Raw genomic sequence first — 24,745 nt, 5'->3', positions numbered from 1 at the left:
GAATATGCAACAGGCGATTGTTTCTAAGGGTTAATCCTCTGTTAACAGGTGTCCTTCTTCGGGCTTGTGTTGCCCAGAAAAAGGTACCCAGATGTCCGTATCTCTTTGTTTTTATTGTCTCATGTTGTCCTAATCTCAATTGTTCAAATTTTATTACTCTAATTATGTTACTGTTGTTACAACCATTTCATTACGATTAAACTTTTAAAAATGTTAAGAACAAGTGATTGGCGTTTTTCACACTTTTAATCATTTACTTCAAGGGCTTCACTTCTGTTATCTGTTATCCACTTAGGATAAAACCAGTTAAGGCAGGATCTTCTGAAGAGATCAGATTTATCGGTTCCTAGTTGAGGCTCCTGTACTTTATTTCTAAACACACTTGAAAATATTTTTCTAATGGTTAAAAATTAAACCCAAATCTAACAGCTGACATTCAAAAGAATCCCAGCCAGAGCAATTAGTCTAGGAAGAGAGATAAAATTTCATCATGCGAATGCTCCCAGTTTGCTTGGTTTTCTTGTGTCTCTTTTGTCTTTGTGGATCAGAGGTAAGATATGTTTTATTGTATTAGCAGTATTTTTTAAACGTTTAATAAACAGTTTATTGTTACAAAAGCAAAACCAATTGTTTTTCTTTAAAAGTTCCTTTCATAGTATTTGTGCTTCATATATTTGTTTTAGCCCAGCCTGGGTGTTTGAAATTTGCTATTTCTCTTTAATGCTTTGATTCTACTTGGGGCTTATGCTAACAGGTTCGTGGAAAAGATTTTAATCATGATCCTATCCTAAACCAAATTTGCAAGCATGGCTGACCACAGAAAGGTGCTGCAATTTTCCCCACCTCCCTTTTCTGGGAAATGGGATTGCAGTCTTGTAATATGGCACCATGGTATTCTCCTGCTGCCAGAAGGTTTCCTGTGGATTTTCTCCGGGCAGAAGTGTCCAGGAAAGCCCATCTGGGCTGGGCACTCAGCACAATCCAAGCCTTTCAGGGAGGTTCTGAGATAAAAATCAGCACCTGCTGTTCCCCTAGAGGAGGAACACCTAGCACAACATGGGAGCTGTGCCAAGGCGGATGTGGCTCACAGGTTGGATTCTACTGACCCAAGAACAGCAGGAAGAATTTAATAAGATTATAGAGCCGTGAAAAGGAGAGGTATTGGATTGAATTCTGCCCCAGCTACATCCTCCCTGACTTTACTGTGGGCAGGATTTCTTCACGAGAACTTTAAACTTCAGCTCTGTTGATCCAGTTGAAACAGTCAAAGCTGATAAATCACATTTGAGGACTAATGTTTTTCTCCTGTTTTTACACAGAGGCCATCCATATATATTTTTCATGTTCAAAGACTTATCCCACCCACAGATCTTAGTAAGCAAAAGCACTCGGCCAGCAGAGAGCTGCACAAACACGGGTGCCACTCACCCAGAGGCCATCAGTCTGTACCTGCAGGCCAGTGATGGCCAGCACCACACTGCAAACACACTGCTGTGCAAGACACAGGAAAAACGCTCATAAGGATGAGTACTTCATTTGCAAATTGCTTTTGGGTATTCGTTAAGGTATTTGAGGTACTTGTTACTTGAGTAGTCACGTGGATTCTGCAAAACAAATCATTAATTATAGATTCATTTGCTAGTAAGTACTTCATAAATATTTACATGTGATATTTAAATCCAAAGTCAACCAGGCCAATAAAACAAATCCTAGAAAAAGACCCCAAAATTGTTTTTTTTCTTTTCTTTTTCTGGTGCTTAAATTCCTTTATGTTTTAATCTGCTTACAGTCCCATTGCTGGGATGTGTTATAAACCAGTGCCTTTAGAAATGTTTATAATCTGCTGTGCACTTCAGCTAATGTTTGAAATGTAATGTGTATAAAGTTTTTGGGAGATCAGTAAGACTGAAGATTGCACCAGGTAAATAATCCAAAAAAGAAAAAAGGAGTTCAGAGAAACTGAGAAAGGCGAAGTGGCCAAAGACAACTCTATAAATGGTATTTAGGAACTTTTGATTAGATAGGAAAAGGCTTACAAATGGACACTTTGCTGAGATCAGTGAAGGGATCTGGAAAACTCTTGGTGCAATCCCTAATCTTGCTTTTATTTTAATTATTTTTTGTGTACCTTGCAGAATGCAGCATCTAATGCTGAAAAAAACCATCTTCAACAGGTTAAGCCTGCCCAGCCAGCTGAGCAAGACAACTACCTCATAGAAGAATGCTTGGGCAACCAATACACCCACAAGTCCTGTAAGAAAGTTTTTTGTCACCCATGGGAACGATGTGTGGAGGGAAAATGCCTGTGCAAGCTTCCCTACCAGTGCCCAAAGAATGGCTCTGCAGTTTGTTCTACCAGTGGAAAGAACTTCCGTACTTACTGTCAGCTGAAGAGCTACGAGTGCCAGCAACCCAAAGCAAAGTTTCTGCACAGGGGAACATGCAAGCCTGAAGGTATTCACACCTCCTTTTCCAAAATTTATCCATCAGGGGTGGCTGAGGAGATGCTTACACTATTTAGAGAAAGTCTGTTCATTTTCTTGCACTAGTAACAACATGAAACAGAAAATGAAAAGTCACTGAAAATGGGCAGTATCTGCTGATTTTCATAAAAACTAAAGTGATTGCCAGGCCCAGGTCACCCTGCTGCTGGTTGTGCTACACAGACTGCTGCAGGCATTTTGCATCACAGGTAATAGAAGTAGGATGTGGCCCTCTCACTTCGAGTATTACTGGTTGGTTATAAAAAATCCACTAAAGAAGGTCATTATACTAAGATGCAACCTGTTCTTGGTAGATCTTCAAGTACTTTTATGGACCCATTACCCTCATTTGTCCTCAAACTGGCATATTCTGAGAGATTAGCAGGATCAAAGACACAAAGTCAATCCTCAGAACTAATTCAGGAATAATACCTGAACCTTCTGATTCCCAATCTACTGTTCTTTCCATATGAACTTTGGCTGTAAATACAAAATTAGTCCTGATTTGGTTTTGTGCTGTCTTTCCACTAGCTACATCTATATAATATGATTTTGTCTGGGGATTTTTTTCATGTTTCTCTCTTTTATTTTTTAAGAAACATTTTCAGTGTCTCTGGGTCAAGGAGATTCCAGTTTGCTTCGAGTAAAACCCGTGAATCGTAAGGAGGACAGTTTTGTGTGTGCTAGTGAATGGACTATGAATGAAGCAAATGTGGCTTGCAGGCACCTTGGCTTTGAATTGTAAGTTTGGGAAATTTATCTCTGGATAACTGCAGGGATCTGAAAAAGTAGTGATGCTTACAGAAGTGTCAGTCACAGCCAACAGTTAAGACAGAAAACTCATAAATGATTTATTGGCTACAATATTCTGATAAAACTTCTTAAACTGACACCTGAGAGTGAAAGCCAAACCACAGATTTCTGTGTTCTGTTACAGGCTACAACGATACAAACCATAACTGTTTTGCTTTAAAATAGAGATGAAGACCAACGTGGAGGTGTTCTCTCAGGCCTGTGTTAGGGAAAATGCATGGATGGACCACTCCCAAGTAGCTCTGAGCAATGAGCTGTGAGCAGAGAAAGGTTTCTCGGGACAGCTGACAACAGGGTTCAGCTCTGTTTTGCCACTTGCATTAGCCAGACTAATGAGGAGCAGAACACGGGGTTTTTTCCTTCACGCCTGCTGCCCCTGCTTGCTCTGGCCCTAGGGATGGCTGAAGTCACACACAGCCTGTTCTTTTTCCTGTGACCACAATGATAACCCGAGTTGCATATTCAGCTCCTCATAAAGTTACCTCTATATCCTGTACATAATAATTTTACACCTCTACACATAACATAACTTAGGTAGCATTGCCTTCCCAACCTTACCAGAAAAAAGAAAAAAAAAACTAAAAAAAGTCCCCAGAAAACTAAAGCTGCTATTGCAGTGCCTCTCTAGATGAAAAGCAAGTGTTTCCTAGTCCTGATCAGTGTATCTTCAGGTAGCAGAGAAGGGTTTGCCCAGGACAGAGCATTCAGCTGTGGAGTCTCATTGAATGCCTCCCTACTTACTTATTTACTCCATCCATATTTCTTTAAGATAAGGGATACATACACTGTTAGGAGAATACTGCTCAGGTAAAACCAAGAAAGATAAAATTCATCAATCCCAGCCTTGCAGTGGCCTGAGCTTCCTCAGCATTCAGTGGTTTGGATGGGACCAAGGATAGCTGATCCCATGCAGGATGGTTCCCAAGTTATGGCTCACCCATGTCCCCACAAAGACAGAGGTCTGAGCTTTCAAGTTTTGCTACATAAAGAGACTTTTCTATCCATCGTGATACACAGCGACTTTCACAGACCCACATATGCATTTGGGGACAGTTCTATCTAGCAGCCTGCAAAAATCAGCATTTCTTCCAAAGTAAACATCTCCTGTTTACCCCTAGACAACTCCAGTTGCTAGTCTGCTCTTTATCTTAGCCATGACCAAAATTCTTTCACACAGAGGAAAATCATATAAATTCTGAACAATAAAAGCAGTGGACAATCCATTGTGAAATTATATAATTTGTTGTAATTATTATTATCTTCACAGAGGTGCTGAATATTACCAAGCCACTTCCAGCATCACAGAATCTGCCTTAAATTCATTAAACTGTCTGCAAGTAAGTTGCAGGGGCCTAGAGACAAGTCTTGCTGAATGTCACATAGAGATGAAATCAAGAGATAGTAATGAGGGACTGGTTAGCCTGCAGTGCCATGAAAATCTCAGAGGTTAGTAGATCTTTTTAGTTTAATATCTATTTGGTGTTTTTACATTTTAAGTATATTTTAAATAATGAGGACCCAGTTTGCTGAACTCTCAGCCACAGAAAACCTGCACTGAAACCTTTTGATTATTTTAAATCATCATTTTGCAGACTTTAAGACAATTGAGGCAATCTGGAGTCAAGATAGTCCTGAGTTTTCAAGTCTCAAAAATCACTGCTGCTCCCAAAGTATTTTTACAGATATTTCCCCAAAGGAAATATATTTCATCCATGGTTCTGTTTGTTCCACCATCCCTTCCAAGGGCACTAAGGTATATTGTATCCCATGAATCTTACCTCTCCTGGCTTAGCTGGTGAGGAGACAGGTGACAATGTGGTGCTCACTGTTTGAGGGACATCAGTTAGCACACCACTAGCACCACAGCCAGACAAGCATGACTACGGTGGGAAACTGCTGGTGTCTTCTGTGGGGGCTTCAGGACTCCTCAGTTTCTCCCTGTAAAGGGGAAATCAAAGTTTTGTTTAGAATTCTAACAGCTTTTCATTCTCTGTAGGGAGCTTTCTTTGGCAATGGTGAGCATCAGCCTGAATGCTGCTGACTGGAAGTGCTATGAATCATCTCAGTTTTTTCTTACAAAATCAGTTATTCACAGACTCTTGATGAGTTCTTTCTAGAGGAGGAACCTCCATCATCCTAATCCTTGAATCATTTATAGTGGGTTTGAACTGATTGTTTCTGGTTTAGTCCTCACCAATCCTTTCAGTAGCAGAAATTAAATTCCCTTTTGCCTGGCTACTGGCAAATTTGGAGGAAGAAAATGAGTGGTCATGCTGAAACCCTGTTTGAAAGGCAACCAAAGCAATAAAAAATTATTCCTATTTACCTGACTGGGCCCCAGCATACCTACTGCTGAGAGGCCAAGCTGCTGACAGAATCCAATATGCAGGCAGAATATTTCTCTGAGCAATTATGAACCTACAGTCAATTCCACACTAACTTCATTTTCATCGTGCTGCACAGATTGTTCAGATGGGGAGTTTCACTGTGTCAACAAGAAGTGCATTTCTCTGAATAAAACCTGTGATGGGATCAATGACTGTGGAGACCTGAGTGATGAACTGTGCTGTAGAGGTAACAATTTCCTTTGTCAGGTGTTTCAAAATAATTTCAGCAGAAATCCACCCACAAAGAATTTTTACAGCGATGTAACAGCTAAATTCTCTTTTCCATTAAGTCACTAAATTAAACAAATCAGACCACAATTTATACATAGGCAAGTGCAAAAAAACAGGCATGGAATACCATTTTGAAGCAGACAAGTGATCTCTTGAGAATCTGAATTTCTTCAGAGAATGAGAAAATACAATGAGATCATTTAGGAGGCTGTTAAACATTGATTAAAAAATTTAGTCCTGATAGAATGAAAATGTACTTTTACTTGGAAAAAATCAATAATTTTGATTATTGATTACTGATTTTAATCAGTAATTAAATAAAAACACTGTTTTTTTAATGAACTATCTTTAAACAAAAGTAAGATCTCCCTTATATTTATTACTAATGCAAGATCATCTGTGGAACATCTGTGATGTTCCTGGCACACTGCTTGTTCATGAGCAGTCATTCCTTTAGCATCTGCAATTCCATCTGTTAAAATTCTGATTAGAAATGAGGAATGGATATAGCATGAACTGACTGCAGGAGAATATTTTAAAAATTTGGGTTTCAGGTGCCAAATGCTAACGTGGTTTACAAATGCCATCATTATCCTCCATAACCTTAATTTTGTAGTGTTAGAATTGAAAGTCATTTTAATGAGATAATTGTGGAAACATGGTCACAGTAATTTTAGAAAAAAAACCAAAAAACCTGTGATTTCATATATTTAGTGGACATGTATTTGGATTCCACATGACAAAAATAGATCACAAAATTTAAAAGGAAAGGGGTTCTCAGGTTCATAATACCTTTTCATATAACCAAGAATTTTAGAAGATGTAAGTTATTTCATCCAGTGTTTTCTGTCAGGACTCTGGATTCCTAACCCTGCATTTAGGCATTTAGCTCATTCAACCAAAACTCAGCTTGGTCTCTGATTTGGGGGGGTAGGATTTGGCACAAGCATCATCAGTTCCTCATTTGAGGTGATCAGTGATGCTGGCAAAATTGGAGATCTTTTGGACGAGGTTGAGTGTGGATGTGTTATGGATGAAACTGGTATGGAGTGACACCAAGTCTAGCAGTACAGTACTGCAGTGGTAACAGAGATCCACATTTTTCAAATCTTATAACTTCAAGATTTTAAAGTGAAGAAACCCAAGTATTTATTTTATTTGCATCACAGAGCCTGCTTTTGTAATCTCTTCATGAACAGGCAGGTCCCCTGTAACATGGATATACATTTAGTTTACCTGGTAAAAACCTCTCTGACAGTGTGAGGTTGCTGAACCAAATCATCCTGTGATTTACATTCATAATTTTCCTGTGTTACAGGGTGCAGAGAAAACAGTTTCCACTGCCGGTCAAATATCTGTATTCCAAATAAGAGTGTCTGCAACAAAGAAATCGACTGCCTCACAGGAGAGGATGAAGCTGGAGCTACCTGTGCAGGTTTTCTTCTGAAAGATGTTTTTGTTTCGTTCATTCAGCTCTATTTTAACTAGAGGCTACACAATGCACATTACTATTTTATTTATTGTGCAAGAATCAGTCTTCCCAATGTTATGTTATCCATAGTAGGAAGAAAAGGTCATAGAATTTTCTTTCCTTTCTTTCTGGAAAGGCATGACAAGAACACTAAAGGAAGGAATAAACAGATGATGTTTTGGGAAGCTTAAGGCAGATTATGTCTTTTGTTTATGTGGCCAGTTATCAAACTGGTATCCCCTAAGAAAGTGTAAGAAAGCAGGAATACTTTCGTCATAAATAAGTTATTCAGTTAATTTGTCAATATAATAATTCTTCTGTGCTTTTCCCCTCTCTGTTGACAAGATTATGTTTTGTTTGAAAATTAGAATGTTTTCCTTGCTCTCAGAAGAGCCAAAGTCTAAGGCAAAAAAAACCCCAACTATTGGTAAATGGTAATTAGCACAGGTAAACTGAACTCTAAATGTAAACATTGTCAGTGACATGAGAACAGACACAATGCGCAGCTCCCATTTAAGGACTGAATTCAATGGGCACTTTGTTTGAATAAAAGTTGGCAAACCAGATTCAGCAAGCATTTAATTCACCTCTCATGTTGAGTATCCTCCCTTACTCTATTAAAGGAGACATACAGTACCCAACAGCATATTCTAAATTGGGGGGAGGAAAACCAAATACAAACCTGTTACTTAATGCTCCTTTGAGTTTTAGAAAGTTTCAAAATATCAGTGGGGCAGGAGGAGAAACTTTGGTTGTTTCTGGTGGAGGAGAATGGGTCATCTCCCCCGAGATCACAAACACAAAAAGGGCAGTTTCTCAGGGTTCCCTGGCAGAAGGGCTCCCTAGGCTTGGAGAGTGAGTAGATATTGTGTAGTTATGAACAAGTATCTGCTGGCTGCTGGTCATTTGTAGGCTGAGGCAGCCAAACAGTGCCTCAGGAAAGGAAACAGCAGGCACCAGGCTGGAGAGTATTGCTCTCCATGTGAACAGTACGCCCCTATGCATTTAAAATGTGTTCCATGATCTCAGCACACAAACATATATGCAAGTAAATGTTTGCCGATAATTTAAATATTTTGTTAATACTACAGGCAAAGAAGAAGGTGCTGAAAATAACAGTATGGATAAAGGTAAGTGTAATTAGCCCTCCAAAATCAACAGCATACCCTCTTATTAGTGACTTTGTAGCTACCAGCCAGCTGCTCAGATCTAGAACGCACAGGTATTCTGACTTTGTGATTTACTAATATACACTATGGGACTTACTGTTTGTCTCACTTTTCACTGATTTCAAGAATGCCATAATAATTCATCCTAGCTGAGGACCTACATCTGCATGTTTTGGCAACTGGTAAACTCTCAGCAAATCTAGGGGAACATCCTTAAAATTGTTTGCCTGAATGCAAACAGCATTGGAAAGTGGAGAGAAGTAATGTGATGCTCAGACACAAGCAATTTTGAAAGCAAAAACAGATGCCAATATTTTGATCTTTGTTTTCCTGCTATTTCAGCTACTGGCATATTCACATATTCACAGCGCTCAAATTTTAGCAAGACTGTATACCTGAATTCTGAAATACATTTTTTCTTTTTGTTAAAGAAAGAAAAATTATAAAGACACTTCTTCCCCAAGTGCACTGTGGTGTTAGGAATCACACACTAACTCGACGGAAAAGAATTATAGGTGGAGAGATTGCTGGAAAGGTAAAAAACAACTTTACCAGATATGAGTTCATTCAGCACTGATTTAAATGGGCATTATTTTTATTCTGTTAAAGTTATGGAAATAACAAAATCAGCTACAATGCTTATGTCATATTTTGCAGCAATAGTGGCATTGCACTGAATAAAAGTAAAGAGAAGTACAGTTTATAAGGCAAAATATAGAGTTGCAAAATTAAGCGGTGAAGTACAAATAGACACTGAAAATTACTCAGAAAAACAATTAATACTACAGCCAAAAATAACAATTCTGGCAAAATGGAATTAAATTTTGTGTCTTTGAAACAGAATACAGCAAAAATGTACTCAAACCAGTTGAGATCCTCCCTCTGTTTTTCTGACTACAGGGGGTTTCATGACTAAAAGCTGGAGGGAAGGACACATTGCACAAAGTCAGAAGATTGAATAAAATTACTGAATTTTTGTGATGGAGCCCAAATTACAACTTCTGGATAGCACATCTTTTGTTAAAATCAGATGTTTTTCCCTTTATGCACCAAAAGTTGCACAATTGTAATGATTTCTCATTATTTGTGTTTGTTGATCGAATAGGGTGAATTCCCTTGGCAAGTGGCAATTAAAGACACCAGCAATGAAGGTTCAACAGTGTACTGTGGAGGGGTTTATATTGGTGGCTGTTGGGTTCTGACTGCTGCTCACTGTGTCAGGTAAAAACAATTAATTCTGAAATTGTTTTCTTTCTGCAAGGCAGAAAATTTAATTTGGATACTACTGCCCTTCTCAGCTACATGTTTGTTAATTTCTGTTTGTCTGTTGAATAGAACAGTTTAAAACACTGACTCACCCACATTAAGGATGAGGAAGATTCAGAGAAAACAGAGCGTTTTGGCAGTGAATAGAAAGATAAAAAGTAACAATGAGTTTGAAAAGACATGGCGTACTTCAACCATATAGGAGCAATCAGTAAAGGTTCATTGTAACCACTCTGCTTGAAGTTAAATACAAGGGACGTCTTCTCTTCTCCATCTCTACCTTGTGGAAGTCCAGGATCTGTTCTGAGAGAATGTCCCTGGGGTTATATATTCCCCAGAACAAGCCAAGAGCAGACATGTATGATTTGCCAGCCCCATCCACATCTGCTCACTCTTTTATCAGAGCAGCATAAACACCTCTTTTTTGTTTGTCACAACACTAAACAGAGCCTGGCTTTAACATAATTTTCTGTATTAGTTGCAGTACTCAGCATGTGTCATCTGCCTTTGCTACACTTCAGAAAAACGTGGGCATTAAGTCCAGAAAGAAAATATATCCATCTAATATGGATTTTTGTTCTACAGAAACTTGATAAAATGCAACACTTCACAGCTTTAAACCAGTTGAAATGTAAGGCTTGTATTTATTTTGCTGTTTTTTTCCCAGGGCAAATCGAGTCCATCTCTACCTTGTCTGGGTTGGAATGTTGAACACAATAGCGTACGACAAAGAGATAGATACTTTCAAACTAAACCAAGTGATAATTCATGAAAATTACAATGCATCAACGTATGAAAATGACATTGCTCTGCTGGAGCTGAAAGGTTCGGGGCATGGAGAATGCTCTGTGGAAGAAAACAGCATACCTGCCTGTGTCCCCTGGTCAGAGTATATGTTTAAGACTGGTGACAGATGCAAGGTTTCTGGATGGGGACTAGAGAAAGGTATTTGCTTTAGTGGTCACTTCTGGAATGTATTATTTGTATAACTCAATTCCTAATTGTGGTGAGCTTTCAATTTGAAAAGGCTGAAGAACAATTGTGCACAAAGCACTCAGAAGAGGCTGAGTACAGAAAACGTAGGCTGTGGTTTGGCATTCAGGTATCACTGTCGGGTTCTCTTTTCTATACTGCTTCCTCTCCTGTTTCAGCCACTTTGTAGATTGATATGGAGGACACACCTGGATGAAAACTACCCTGGAAATAAGAAATTTTCCTTTTGTCCATCTAATAGTTCTGTCAGCTGTGGAGACCTGTAAAGGACATGTGACAGATGTTGTTTGGTAGCTCACAGGAGCCCATAGTCACGGCCCGTCCTCTGTCCCCTTCCCAACAGGATCAGAGCTGCAGCCAGCAGTCATGAAACTCAGCACATCCTGTCTCTGCCATGCTTGGGTTCAGCCCAGAGAAGCTTGCACAGAGACAGATAAGCCAAATATAAGCATGCTTTCAAAGATTTGGGAAGCATTTGTTTTGTATCACAGTGTTACAGTGTGGCATTGGAGTTACCACATACTTACTGGTTGTGAGGTTTCTCCTCTCCCTACTCAGTAGCATCATCCCAGCAAATGCAAAGTTGGGAATTGCTAGCACACAGAGAACAAAAGAGAGCATCCCTTTAGACTTGTGAATACATAGCTCACCCATATCTTCAGTAACTGCTCCATAAAGATAGAGCAGAGTTGGAAAAAAGGCAATAAGGATGAATCTCAGCCACATCTCCAGTTCACAAAAAACAATGTACCCATTTCCAAGTGCCTGGAAACCTTCATATGGAAAACACAGGAAAACCCTGAGGAACACAAGGAAATGGAAAGGGTGAAAATGTCACAAAATGAAAGCACTGTAGTTTGCACTGCAATTAAACCACTCTGCTTTTGTTTTGAAATATATGACCAATGGACTGTAATTCATATGTGGTAAATATTAGTAGCAGTTTAAGGTTTCTGGTTTATAATACTGAAGATAATATTCTGTAAATAATAAATAACTAACTTTCAAATTTTTATATTAAATGTGTACTTGCCATTTTAAATTTTGATTTTTTTTTCTAGGTTACACAAAACAATTTATCCTCAAGTGGGGAAATGTTAATTTATTTCACAATTGTTCTGAATTGTATCCAGGACGATTTTTTAAAAAAATGGCATGTGCAGGTAAGCATCAATTTTCTCACTATAATTTCTCTCCATCAAATTCTCAGTTTAGGCCAGACCTACTGGCTGGGAATCTTCTAGACTTAAAGACAATAAATGAACTACCACAATATCACTGTTGGCTACATGCCAGCCACTGAGCCTGTGGCATCCAGCCATTATATGCCTATTTGTAAACAGAGTTCAGATGACAGCATGATGAGTTTCTGTGATTATTTGGGCAAATTTTTGCATGTAATTTGAGTAATGTTTTCTAAATACACAAGCACTTTACAGTCTACTGAACCTCCTACCTTTACTGTATTTGATTCTGATTCAGCAGCATATTTAAGCAAATGCTTTGTCCTAGAACACACAGCCCTGTTGACTAGAATATAACTATTCATCTGCTTAGACATTTGCCTCTACCACACTGCATGCCAGGAAAATACAATTAACTTCTCAAACTTAGATTAGTCTATCCAGGAAACTGGTTGCCACTCCTAGTATTAAAATGAGGATTTTGAATGCACATTTATTGCTTCCCAAGTGACAAAAAGTGTTGCCAAATACATGGCTAAAAGAGCAGTGAGTATTTAACTCACAGGGCAGATGGTTTCAACTGTTTGTTAAATCAAAAAGTGAAGGCAATCTTTAAACAAACTTCTCAACAAGAAAATTAAAACCAGATATAAAAGCAAAATAATTTTTGATAAATTCAGGATGTCATCTGTAAAATACTGTGTTTATTTAGTGCACCAGTCCTGTACCTTATCTCCCTTTTCTTCAATATAATTCAAGTCATCATACTCTGCCATGAGGGGATAATGACAGTACCACATGAGACACATTCAGAAAGGGGATATCTGGGGTTAACATCCCCTCCTTGATGCAAATAAAAACTTTAAAATTAAGGGTTGGTATTCACAGGAGTTAGTAACACAAGCAAGTATTAATTAAACTGATTAAAGGCAATAAATTCTTGTTTCATAGGATTAGTAATCCTAACTCAGAAAAATTTACATGACTCTTTCTCAGTAAGATTCAAGAAAGAGGTTACATTTTAATATCTTGGGGACTTGTGCTTTGTATGGGTTCCTTCATACTAAGACAGTCAGCCAAGCAGGAAAGCGTAGTAAGGGTGCTAGAAATTAATAAACTCTTACTGAGTATATAGGGGAAAAAAACATAAATCATATTCTAGCTCTGTAGCAGCATTTCTGTTTATGTCACATCCATCTTGATTCTTTTTTTTCATGAACACTGTGTTTGCTGACCTGCAAATGAGTAGTTTGTGAACACTGAAGCATAAAGGGCACTGGATCCTGCACACCTGTGCCTCAGGGCTGCTACCTGGTGCTGACAAAGGTCCTCACTGAGACCAACCATGCAGTGAGACAATTGCTTAGACAGCTTAGAGACAGTTGCTCTCCCTCCCATTCCAGGATTCATCTGCTGTCCTTGTACCTGCCCACCTGTTTTCATAAAGCTGGTAAAGAGAACAATTGAACAGATGAAACTACCATGGATTACTGAGTAGAGAGGACACCAAAGGCAGACGTGGAGGCTTACACACATTATGGTACCTTCACTTCCAAAGGAATCAGTGCAAAATCTTTATACCTCATTCCATTTTTATGGGCTGCTTTTCACAGTAGGGAATGTGGCTGAATTCTTCTCTATCGCACTGCAGAAAACAAGACTGATTAAAAAGCAAATGAGAATTTGGGCCAGCCACAAGTATAAAGAGAGGCCCTGCACTTGAAATGAGAAGGAACAGACTTGAAGAGGTTCAGAATCTTGTTTAATGGTGACCATTAGGCAAACACCTGTTAGGAAGCGACACAGACCTGAAACATCTCCTGAGCTCTGCCTCGTGTGCCAGCTTGTACCTTAACTCACTTTCACTTTTTATTTCCCCTTCAGGTACCTACGACGGCTCCACAGACAGCTGTAAAGGTGATTCAGGAGGCCCCCTGGTCTGCTTTGATGCAGAAGACGTGGCCTACGTGTGGGGCATTGTGAGCTGGGGTGAGAACTGTGGGGAGGCTGGTCACCCTGGCGTGTACACACAAGTTGCCAGCTATTTTGACTGGATTAGCCACCATGTGTCAAGGGGCCTCATTTCACGGTACAATATCTGAAGCTCAGAAAATTAAATGCTTCCTTCATATCACCTATGCAAAAATAGTCCTTTTCCACAATCAGCTGTCATGTAACTTAGCAAGAATCAGTACAAATCTTCAAGGAATGTATTTTGAAAATTCTTAACACTCTCTGGATACCACATTTTTGCAGAGGCTGTGGGAAGAGAATTTTACAGGCACAAGTCCACTGCAAAGGTCTCTAATAAAAGCAGATATTAAAACATTTTCTTCTTGTCATCTTGGGTTTTTTTCCACTTTCACATTGCATTTCAGTTGCTGTTGTTTATTTAGCTAAAAGGGATTATGATAGTGGAAGCAGTGGTTGGAAAATGACTACACTGGCAATGTGTGAACTTCACAGAAAGGACAGCAGCCAGTCTGCTTTAAAGAACTTACATCATCTCGAGGTCTAAGTCACCAGAAACCCTCAGCAGGCTGCCTGGCTTGGCACTTGATTCCTTAGGCTTATTGCAGAAGCAGACCTCAGCCCATCTATTAATCAACAGATTGGCTATGAACATGAGATTTGTTGTAATGCAACAATTACTCAAATAATAAATCTCCTTGGTAGTTTTTGCAGCTACAAACTCAGACAATTAATATCTAATACATCATATGATCATCTAGCCTGGGGCAATTTTTGTATCTCCTAAGTTTTGTGAATTTAACAGCAGCTGGTCACAAACAACAAAGGAATTTTGAAACTTAAATCTTCAACTTAAATCAAAAGCATCTTTACATCTTAAGATTTCTGTGTATGTATATATTTCAGGTATCCAACAAACTCTCAACACCAAGCAGAATTTTACTCTACACACTATCACACACTCTATGTGCATCTGTATTCTTATACACATACATTTTATATAGCAATATAAATATATAAAAAGATAATACCTTATACACATTGATTTAATTCTACAAAACCATGTGGCAGATACAAAGTTAGACTTCTTGCTGTCATAAAGAAAACATCAGGCTATACATAATACCTTCCCATTCAGCAAGAGCTGTTCACAAAAAGTGTGCACAAATTCTTTTTGAAGAAGTAGAATTTGATTTGTGGATTGGCACCCTCAGCTCACATAGCTCCAGCCAGTTGTATGAAAATTATCAATAGCTTTAGAACATTTTTCACTGTATTCTAATGACAAACACTTTCAATATCTATTTCACTTTATTTCTCTAAATTATCCTGCTGAATAAATTGCACATGTTCACACAACACACTTGTTGTGGTGCTATTTCTTCTATAATTCACCACAGTCAGACAACAATTTTTATGTTTTCATTGACTTTTCTTAATCTTCCAGACTTGTAAAAACCCCACATCAGCATGACTCGGTCACATAAAGACACCATCAGTCACCAAAATAATTAAAGTAAGGGTGTGAATTCCTTCTCTTAACAAACACACACACACCCTCAACAAAGTCTGCTATTTAGGAAAGCATTTAAGTACATTCCTACACAGAAATTATTTTGCTGAATTAGGGTCTTGGTAAAGAAATCCTAAAAAGGAAAACGCTGGACGATGTACAAAGAGCTCCCTCTTTTGTTTGATTTAATTTTTCTGTGAAGAACTTTTCCCACCAATTTCATTAGTTAACTACACATAATACTAAATGCTGAGGTTGCAAATAAAAAAAAATTGAAAAAAAATAGCAAAATATTTGTCTTTATGCCCTGTCTGTTCTGAAAGTCTCTTGGCTCTCTTTCCATTTCCGGTTCTTCTTTACATTTAACTTTGGCCCTGAAGCCAAATATTACTATTTTCTGAGGGATTTCACACAACAATCAGAGTTTTCATTACGACAATTAAAACAATTTTCACTTGGTTCCAATTCAGTTCATCTGCGAAGCATCTAGCATTTAGATATAAAATTTTTTTAAATGCTGAAAACCAAACACGGCGCTTAGTAAAGCAAGTTCATTTTGGTCTGATTTTTCTTTTGAACAAATCAAGACCGGACTTTTACCGTTTAACAGATACACTTTCATGTTGCCCCTTGCACTTTTCAAGCGCTCCTCGCACTTTTGGCGACGCCGTGAGAGCCACTCCATGTGCAAGCACGGCCGGGTGAGGTTCCCTCGCACCCAGCACCGTCACAGAGCTCGGCCCCTCGGGGGCCCTGCTCAGCCGCTCGTCACTACCGTCCGCAAGGCCGCGCACGGCAGAGGGGACACGGCAGAGGGCACAGGGCACAGCGGACACGGCACAGGGGACAGGGCACAGCGGACACGGCAGAGGGAACCCCTCACAGGGCACACGGCAGAGGGCACAGCGCACACGGCACAGGGAACCCCTCACAGGGCACACGGACCGCTCGGCGGCGCGGCCATGGGCGGCCGGCGGGCGCGGCCCCTCCCCGCGGGCGGGCGGGCGCTCGGGCGGGGCCGCGGGGACCATGGCGGCCCTGGCGCTGCCGGTGGTGGCAGCGGGCCGGGCTGGGCCGGCGGCGGAGGAGGAGAAGAAGAAGGCGGCGGCGGCGGCGGCTTAGCGGGCTCGGCATGGCCCCGGCCCGGCTGTCGCTGCTGCCCCCGCTGCTGCTGGTGGCGGTCGCGGGCTGCGCCTGGCGGCCGGCGCGGGGCCAGGAGGCGCCGCAGACGCCGGACTGGCGGATGACGCTGAAGACGATCCGCAATGGCGTGCACAAGATCGACATGTACCTGAACGCGGCCCTGGACCTGCTGGGCGGCGAGGACGGGCTCTGCCAGTACAAGTGCAGCGACGGTGAGCGGGGCGCGGCGCGACCCTTGTCCCGGGCAGGGCGGCCCAGGGCCGCTCCCGGGGCGAGCCTCCCTGCCGAGCTCCTCCGGAGAGCGTGCCTGTAAATCCTGTACGAGCCTCGGCGAGCCAGCCCCTGCACGTGTATGTGTGCTTAAATACGTGCATAACGTGTGCGGAGCAGGGGTACACGCAAGCGGCTCTCCTAAGGCGACTTTTAAGTAGCTCCTTTTAAGCGTCTCCAAGACGTTTCCCTTGGAGAAAGGCTTATTGCTGTCAAATATGTAGCTGATGTGTCCAGGGAAAAACCCTGGAGTGGGAAGAGTTACTCTCTTCCGGCTGGTTATTTACGAGCACTCCTGAGCATTTCGGTTTGGAAGAGAAGAGCTTAAATCTGAGCTATGGATTGTGTTGTTTTGAAGTCGCGCTTGAATAACAGGTTTTAATGGCAGCCAGTGGAAGGAATGCATCCTGCTCTTTGTGTCCTGCTGCTACCAGCAGAGGACAGCTGTGATCTGTGCTTCTTCCCTGCGCTTCAGCTGCCTGATTTGCCTGAACTATAACTGAGGCAGCTCAAGTTGGCATGACCTGATAGATGATGATGGTTATTATTATTATTATTATACTGTTATTATTAGGATGACCCTGTTTGATCAGGGCATTTGGTCCAGATGACTCACTGTGGTGCCTTCCAGCCTGACCCATTCTGTGATCACCTCCCGTGCTGTGCCCGTCTTCGTGCCAGGCAGGTGATGTTCCAGAAATGGGATCTCTTTCCAGGCTTTTCACTGGCACCTCAAGAGCACCCCAGAACGGGAGGCTGGCATAGCCTGCCATGGTGGAATCACATCATCCCAGTTTACTGAGTCAGGTTATTTCTTAAGTCAGGGAATGAGTGTGGTGGTGACACCCTGGCTGGTTGTACAAGAGTGGCCAGGACACTGTGACATTTACACTCTGGACTAAAATATGCATTTTTCAAATGTGGTTTTCTTTTCCTATTATATTTGACTGTGGCTTCAGATTGTTTCCAATACTGAAATGAATGGGAGGGTCATTTTTCAAATTAACTCCACGGTCTTTCTTAACTTGGGATGCAGAATTCCTTGGTTTTCTGCATTATCAAGTGTTTGGGGAGATGTGAGTTTAGCAGTCTCTACTAATTCAAATTCTATTAATGTTACAGCTGTAGAAATAAAAATTATCTTTCATTCCAGTTAAGATAAAAAAATCAGATAACTACTGTTGGTTGCATATAGAGCATAGAAGTATTAATGAACTTACACTAAAGTACTCTGTTAATATAGTCCTATATATCGCATACTTAACCAACACATGGATTTAAATAAATTTTTTTTAACTTAGGAAGCAAACATTGACACTTGCTCAGCTGTGTCCTCCCTTGTCCCTCTTTCTAAAAAAAAAATTGCCTAGTACTCCTGAGATGTGATTTGGCAAGAATTGTTGATATGCAGGTACCTGAATATATGTTTAAGTTAAAAATACAACTGATAACTGTCTTGAGCCCAACAAATGCCTGTGGTGAGTTTTAAAACTACTAAAATCCTGTGCAAAAAAAAAAAAAAGTTTTAAAACTACTAAAATCCTGTGAAAAAAATATCTATTTGAGACATGACAAATTACCTTTTTTAGGATCAAGACCTGTTCCGCGCTATGGATATAAACCATCACCCCCAAATGGCTGTGGATCCCCTCTGTTTGGAGTTCAGGTCAGTATTTCCATGTGGGGGCTCCTTTGTGTGTCTTTCATACATCAGCTTTCCTCAGTGTAGATTATTTTTTCCATCCCCCCTTCTGAGACAGCATCCATATACAAGGTCCCTGTTCTTATCAGCTCCTAACACATGCTCTGGTGACAACATATGGGAAGTGTTAGTATTGTAAATGAACATAGCATAAATATTTTCCAAGATTACAAGCATAAAATGTGATGATGATAAATTTCTTGGGTTTTGAGTGTTTGGTTTAGTACTTTGTTTGCACACTCTTGAAAGCAATGTGTAACTGCAGCTGTAGCCCTGTGAGAGTGAAGGGTTTGGCCATGACTCTTGCTGTCCTTACTGACACAAACCCTTTTTCCTTAATGCTGCAAAGAGAATAGGAGTCAGCTTCTCGTCCTCCAGCTTTGGGACTTTCTTTTTCCCCCAACTCTGCCCATCCACCACCCCAGAGTGTAGGCTGGGGCTGGGCAAGAGGCTGGGTGGGGACACAGCTGGGCAGCAGACCTACACTGAACAGAGGGATGTTCCATACTGTACAGTGGTGCCCAGCAATAAAAACTGGAGCAGTGGGAGAAGGTGGGGAGGGGGTCATTGCAGAGCTGTGTATGACTTCCAGGTGGCTGTTGCTCAGAGACTAGCTTGGTATCCTCTGCTTTGAAATGAGCTGAATGATTTTCGCACTGCTCATTTTGGGATATTTTTGTCTTCTTTGATTCATCTATTAAACTGTCTTTATCTCAACCCATCCCATTAGTTTTAATTTTTAACTGTTACAGTCTGTCCATAGGCTCTATTTTTCTTATGCTGGAATACCAATGGAGGTGTGTGTGTGTTTTCTGCACAGTTTGACATTGGCATCCCTTCAATGACAAGGTGCTGCAATCACCACGACAGATGCTATGATACTTGTGGCAATAAAAAAAATGATTGTGATGAGCAGTTTCAGACCTGCCTCTCAAAAATTTGCAGAGATGTGCAGAAAACGCTTGGAATCTCAGAGAGTGTCCAGGGTAAGTGTGAAAAAGCCTTTTTTTTTTTTATGTTTAACCTGAGCTTAACATGGCAGAGAATCTTTGTGCAGTGCAGCAAGGCCACATTTTCATAAGCTGATGAAGGAGGCTTTGTTCTGTCCCTCTCCTGTGCAGCCCAGGTGCTTGTACAGCAGAGCAGTGACACAGCATAGGAAAATGATCAAGGTTAAACCTAACTTCAAGTTAAGGTTAGTTTCAACTTTAGGAGAAAAAATAATGCTGCCCATTTGGGAGTATGAATATTGGAATACAACTTGATCAAAATGCAAGAATTATAGATGCATTTACTGTAACATAGCTGTAACATGACTGTTCTGCTGGGTCATTTCTAAACTTCTGTGTGTGATTGCTAGTAAACTACAGGAAAATACAGAATCTTTCCCTGTTATGAAATAAGGTATTATAATAATAGAATGTCATAGTGGAAGTAGTTAATGCTGTCCCCTAATGAATAAATGTTAGGTTTCTCAGTAACAGGCCATATGGTATTTCTTCTGGTTGTTGGCCTGGATCTGATGGATACATAATTACTTTTTAACTTGGTCAGTGTCACTTTCATAGTAAATACTCCCATTGGGAGCAGTAAGTTCTTAGAACAACCTTGTGTTTGAACTTCTCAAATTTATTTAACTGTAAATAAATCATCATGTTAGTCTTCAGTATCAGAACTGGTGAGTATTTGTTCAATTCTGTTGAGCTGATGTTAAAGATAGCAACCTCTGCATAAACTGGGATGCAAAGAGTGAGAAGGTAAACCAGCTCTTTCATCTGCCAAGACTCAGTATGTTTCCAACACAGGTAACATTCCATATGCAATGAATTTTCATTTTGTTTGGCATATAAAAAATCTTTACTCAAAACTTAAATGACTCTGTGATACTTCAGTCTTTCATTTGACAATCTATTTGCTTTGCCCAGAGAAGATTGTTTCTTTCTTAGAGTCATTCTCAGTTTGCCAGAGTTTTCTCCTGTTAGTTTCAATTCCACTCAAAGAGTACTTTTAACTGAACTCTTCTTTGCTTGCAGCTTGTGAATCTACTGTCCAGCTGCTGTTTGATGCAGTTATACATTTAGGATGCAAGCCATACCTGGACAGCCAGAGAGCTGCTTGTATGTGTCATTACGAGGGCAAGACGGATCTCTGAGAGAAGACACCAAGATCTCGTGGTGTACAATAAAGCTGAAGATCCAGCCAAAAGGAAGCAAGTCTTGGTTACAAACCTTTAGGCTTTTCAGACAGTGATACATTAAACACTGACATGAATTCACTGATTTGAAGATCACTACGATATTCTCATTCATGTAAAAAAGAAACAAGTCATCCTTCTCTCCATTTTATGCCAGAAGCTTGGGGACTGAAATTGCTTTCCTTTGGTGTATGTCCACCTAGGGCGTGCCATTGTAAAATGCTGGTGCCATTTTAATGTTCCAGGAAGACTCCATAGTGGGGACATTGGAGGCACCAAGGAGTTATATTGAATTCTCAGGTGATTTTTAATACAGGTCACATTTTAGGTTTACTAGCAGTTGAAGCATCTGATGGGTTCAACAGGAGAGTGTGTTGTGTGTACCAGTATGAGACATCTTTCATAGCCTGTACCTGCATGTTTCTGCTGCAAGTTGCCTTGAGTTCTCTCTCATGTGTGTGGTCCTGCAGGTTTGTTGTTAAAAAGCCAGGAAAACACCCCAAGCCAATGTACATGCACTACATATTTCTACCTGATTCTATATCAATGCCTTACTTCTGCAGCACTTTTCAGATCAAATAGGTTGATCCCTTTAAGGGCTGTCCAGTAAAACGAATGGTTTGCAGCCTAAGGATATACTTTTGATTTGACAGAATGGTGAAATGTAGTTTCTATGTTATTTTTTAAAAATTCATCAAATGTCTGTTTTTGAATAAAACATTTTGTGTTGTGTATTATATGCACGGAAAGGATATATGTACAAATATGTTGATTTATATTTCTGTTGTGGCACAACTTGGCTACTGTATTCATCTTTGCTTTCATTTAGTCTGTTCTGATGAAAACTAAAAGGAAGTTCCACAGTTAAGATCATTGTGCCCAAAAAACTTATTTAATATGCCCTCTGTGAGGCTGATGGATATATAAGCCTGTACTTCTGTCACTTGTTCCCTCTCTGACTTCTCTAACTAAAATTACCTGATGTCTGAATTATTTGGGGTTTGGTCTCTGTACTTGTTGCTTACCTACAGGTGTCAGTTAACTTCTGCATTAGGTCTGTCCTCTGTTAGATAATGATTTGCTTTCATTAAAAAGCAATTTGCTATAAATATTCACAGGAGAGGAATGAAAATTAAAATATTGATCTGTGAACAGGCAATAGAAATTAAATGCATAAAATTCACTGGACTCATAGACTATAATGTGATACAATTTTGTGTGTTTTTTTCTTTACCAGTTGTGTTTTTGGTTTGTCACTAGAGCTTAGTGTACATGACAGTGAATGTAAGGGCTTCATAAACAAAAAGTTTCTGTTAAAGTTCTTTGGTTGTGCCTCAAGGTTTCTTTTCCTATTTGTGGATATGAAATAGCACTAAAAGAGAAATGTTATTGTAGAGCTTTATGAAACTTTGCTAGATGAACTTGTACTTCCCCTAACTTCAGTGACATTTATTTTCTACCATAGAATTGAAACAATTCTGCATTACCCTGGAATTCCATGGTTGTAACCCTACAAATCTTTTTAACATTAAAGGAGGGAATGTTAATGGTCTTGTTTGCTTAAAATGACAAAAGTACCACAATGAGTCCAAACCACTAATTCAGCTAGATGGCTTGCTGAGTTCTGTACAAATGGGCTCAAACTAGGTGCTTAAATTAATGCATATCCTGGGTTTGGATGGGATAGAGTTAATTTTCTTCGTAGTAACTGATGCAGTGCTGTGTTTTGGATGTAGTGTGAGAATAGTGGTGGTAACACTGATGATTGAGTTGTTGCTGAGCAGTGCTTACCTTAAATCCAGGACTTCTCAGGTTACCGTACTCCACCAGTGAGGAGGTGCACAAGAAGCTGGAAGGAAGCAGGGCCAGGACAGCTGACCCAAACTGCCCAAAGGAATATTTCACACCATAGAGCATCATGTCTAGTATATAAAAAGGAGGAGTTTATATCCTGATCAGCCTGAAGCCACCAGCTGCTGCTTGGGGACTGGACAGGGGGTGGTGAGCAACTGTGTTGTGTATCACTTGTCTGTCTTGGGGTCTACTCATCTCTCTCTTTATCCTTTTAATTTTTATTATTTTTGTTTACTTTATTTCGGTTACTGAAATGTTCCTACCTAAACCTATGAGTTTTACTTTTTCTGATTCTCCATCTTCCCATCCCATGTGTGTGTGTGCCTGTGTGTGTGTACACATATATACTTAGTCACTGGCTGGGGTTAAAACACGACAACACAGAAGGTTTTCACTGTTGGAAAGAGCTGGGGTTTGTTCCCTCCTGTACTGACCTGTAATTATACCATGAAAGCCTCCCGGAGTTTCTTTCAAACCAAGTAAAACAATAAAAGAGCTTTAATACTGCTGGATAGCACTTTGATAGTTCTGCTTGCAAACCACAGGAGGCATTTCACTTCTTCCAGGTAGTCTTTACTTTGCACAAGCTTTTCCTGTTACAGAAATCCTTGATTAGAGTTGCCTGCAAGTTATACAAAATGCATTTTGTAGACCATAGCCCTAAGATGAAGGCTAGCTATCACTCCTAGGATCAATCATACCATTTAAGAACTTACATATTTATAAATATATCAAAAAATGTAATGCTTGTCCTGGTTGTGGCAGTTATAGTTAATGTTTTCCTTAGCAGCTGATACAATGCTGTGTTTTGGTTTGAGGATGAGAATAATGTTGATAAAACACAGCTTCTCCTGCTGCCCTGCCAGTGAGCAGGCTGATGTGCATAAGGATTTGGGAGCAGACATAGCCAGGTCAGCAGACCCCAGCTGACCCAAGGGATATCCCACACCTTATGGAATCCTGCTGAACAATAAGACTGGAGGGAGTTGGCCAGGGAAGGACACTGATCACTCCTTGGGGACTGGCTGTGAATCGATCAGTGGGTGGTCACTCGTCTTGTATATCCTTTTATTATTATTTTCCCCTCCTTTTCTGTCCTGTTAAACTGTCTTTACCTTTTTTCTGATTTTCTCCCTCATCCCACTGGGGGGAGTGAGTGAACAGCTCCGTGTTAAATTAAAGCATAACAATACTATAGATAGCTACTCATTTAACTCAATACTGCATGTTTTTGTGTGGTCAGTAATACTGTACAGCAGTGTGTCCACAATCAAATTTCCTTCTTCAGACTGTAGTTCTGATCCATCCATAATGCTTTTCCAAAAAATACCCACCTACAATCTGAAAGTGTTTCTAAACCTATGGGAACGTCTCACAATAAAACTTTCTTATATTACAATGAGCTGGAAATGCACACCAGCCCAAGGCTACCTCGAGCTGCTCACTGCGATCAAGTTACCTGTGACTCAACAAGTGGCTGAGCCTGCTCTTAGCCCCCAGCAAAACAGAGCAGAAAAACCTCTGTCTTACAAGGATCTAAGCAAACTGTTGGACTGAGGAACAGAGTCCTGGATTTTGGTTCTGCGGCTGCAGAAACTTCACTCTGGAGTCTGGATGCCAGTGGGTTCAGGGGCAGCTCTAGCAAGAGCTGTGAGAGCTGGGATCTGCAGTTGCCAAAAAATGAATCTGTTTGGCAGGAGTCTAAATGTTACCCAGTATAAGATGCAAACTTTGTGATTGTGTCATGTTCTAACTAAAGTTTGCACAAAGATAATTGAAACAAAGTTCTATCTTGATCCAGCTGCCTACTGGCAGTCTGAGGGTAACAAGTCAGAACAAGACCAAAACGAGCAAAGGCAATTAAAAGTACCTCATGCCTCATTTAATCAAAGGGAGACATCTTGTCTAAAATCTTTACCCATGCAAGAAGGCTGAGTAAAACCAGACTGGGTAAAAATGCCTATAATTCCACTCTAAATCTGCTTCCTTTTGTGCTTGTGGCAGGACTCTTAAGTGCACATTCATATGTGAGTTTATCTCCCTAAAAGGAGGCTGGATAAAAAATTCAGATCCCTCTAGGGTACAATCTGTAAAGCTCTTA

At 40.3% G+C, this 24,745-nt stretch overlaps 2 protein-coding genes across 3 annotated transcripts; both read left to right on the top strand.

Moving 5' to 3' along the window:
• Nucleotides 1-412: 412 nt before the first annotated feature.
• CFI (complement factor I) lies at nt 413-14,327 on the top strand. 2 transcript variants are annotated; one of them, XM_039710738.1, is made up of 12 exons: nt 413-550; nt 2,136-2,454; nt 3,080-3,224; nt 4,564-4,742; nt 5,760-5,870; nt 7,233-7,349; nt 8,477-8,515; nt 8,986-9,089; nt 9,660-9,775; nt 10,488-10,765; nt 11,875-11,976; nt 13,882-14,327. In XM_039710738.1, exons 1-12 carry the CDS (start codon nt 491-493, stop codon nt 14,097-14,099), a joined length of 1,788 nt encoding a protein of 595 aa, XP_039566672.1. In that variant the 5' UTR covers nt 413-490; the 3' UTR covers nt 14,100-14,327. The 2 variants fall into 2 exon arrangements, with proteins under 2 accessions (XP_039566672.1, XP_039566673.1); XM_039710739.1 differs by having other exon boundaries at nt 429-550; nt 2,175-2,454.
• Nucleotides 14,328-16,475: 2,148 nt separating this feature from the next.
• On the top strand, nt 16,476-22,341 carry PLA2G12A (phospholipase A2 group XIIA). Its single transcript, XM_039710543.1, has 4 exons — nt 16,476-16,836; nt 18,484-18,560; nt 19,417-19,582; nt 20,630-22,341. The coding sequence occupies exons 1-4, from the start codon at nt 16,614-16,616 to the stop codon at nt 20,746-20,748; spliced, it is 585 nt and encodes a 194-aa protein (XP_039566477.1). The 5' UTR covers nt 16,476-16,613; the 3' UTR covers nt 20,749-22,341.
• The last annotated feature ends 2,404 nt before the right edge of the window (nt 22,342-24,745 follow it).

The sequence above is a fragment of the Passer montanus genome, unplaced genomic scaffold, assembly GCF_014805655.1.
Source record: "Passer montanus isolate IOZ18808 unplaced genomic scaffold, ASM1480565v1 scaffold23, whole genome shotgun sequence".
NCBI lineage: Eukaryota > Metazoa > Chordata > Aves > Passeriformes > Passeridae > Passer > Passer montanus.
Note: the sequence above shows the minus strand (reverse complement) of the source record. Positions and strands in the feature narration are given on the sequence as shown.

What these genes read in the sequence shown, in the direction of transcription:
- CFI (XM_039710738.1), top strand. Translation starts at nt 491, where the DNA reads ATGCGAATGCTCCCAGTTTGCTTGGTTTTCTTGTGTCTCTTTTGTCTT. An exon ending in TTTGTCTTTGTGGATCAGAG is followed by an intron (nt 551 to 2,135) that starts GTAAGATATGTT and finishes TGTACCTTGCAG; the next exon opens with AATGCAGCATCTAATGCTGA. An exon ending in TAAAAAAATGGCATGTGCAG is followed by an intron (nt 11,977 to 13,881) that starts GTAAGCATCAAT and finishes TTTCCCCTTCAG; the next exon opens with GTACCTACGACGGCTCCACA.
- PLA2G12A (XM_039710543.1), top strand. Translation starts at nt 16,614, where the DNA reads ATGGCCCCGGCCCGGCTGTCGCTGCTGCCCCCGCTGCTGCTGGTGGCG. An exon ending in CCAGTACAAGTGCAGCGACG is followed by an intron (nt 16,837 to 18,483) that starts GTGAGCGGGGCG and finishes TACCTTTTTTAG; the next exon opens with GATCAAGACCTGTTCCGCGC. An exon ending in AATCTCAGAGAGTGTCCAGG is followed by an intron (nt 19,583 to 20,629) that starts GTAAGTGTGAAA and finishes CTTTGCTTGCAG; the next exon opens with CTTGTGAATCTACTGTCCAG.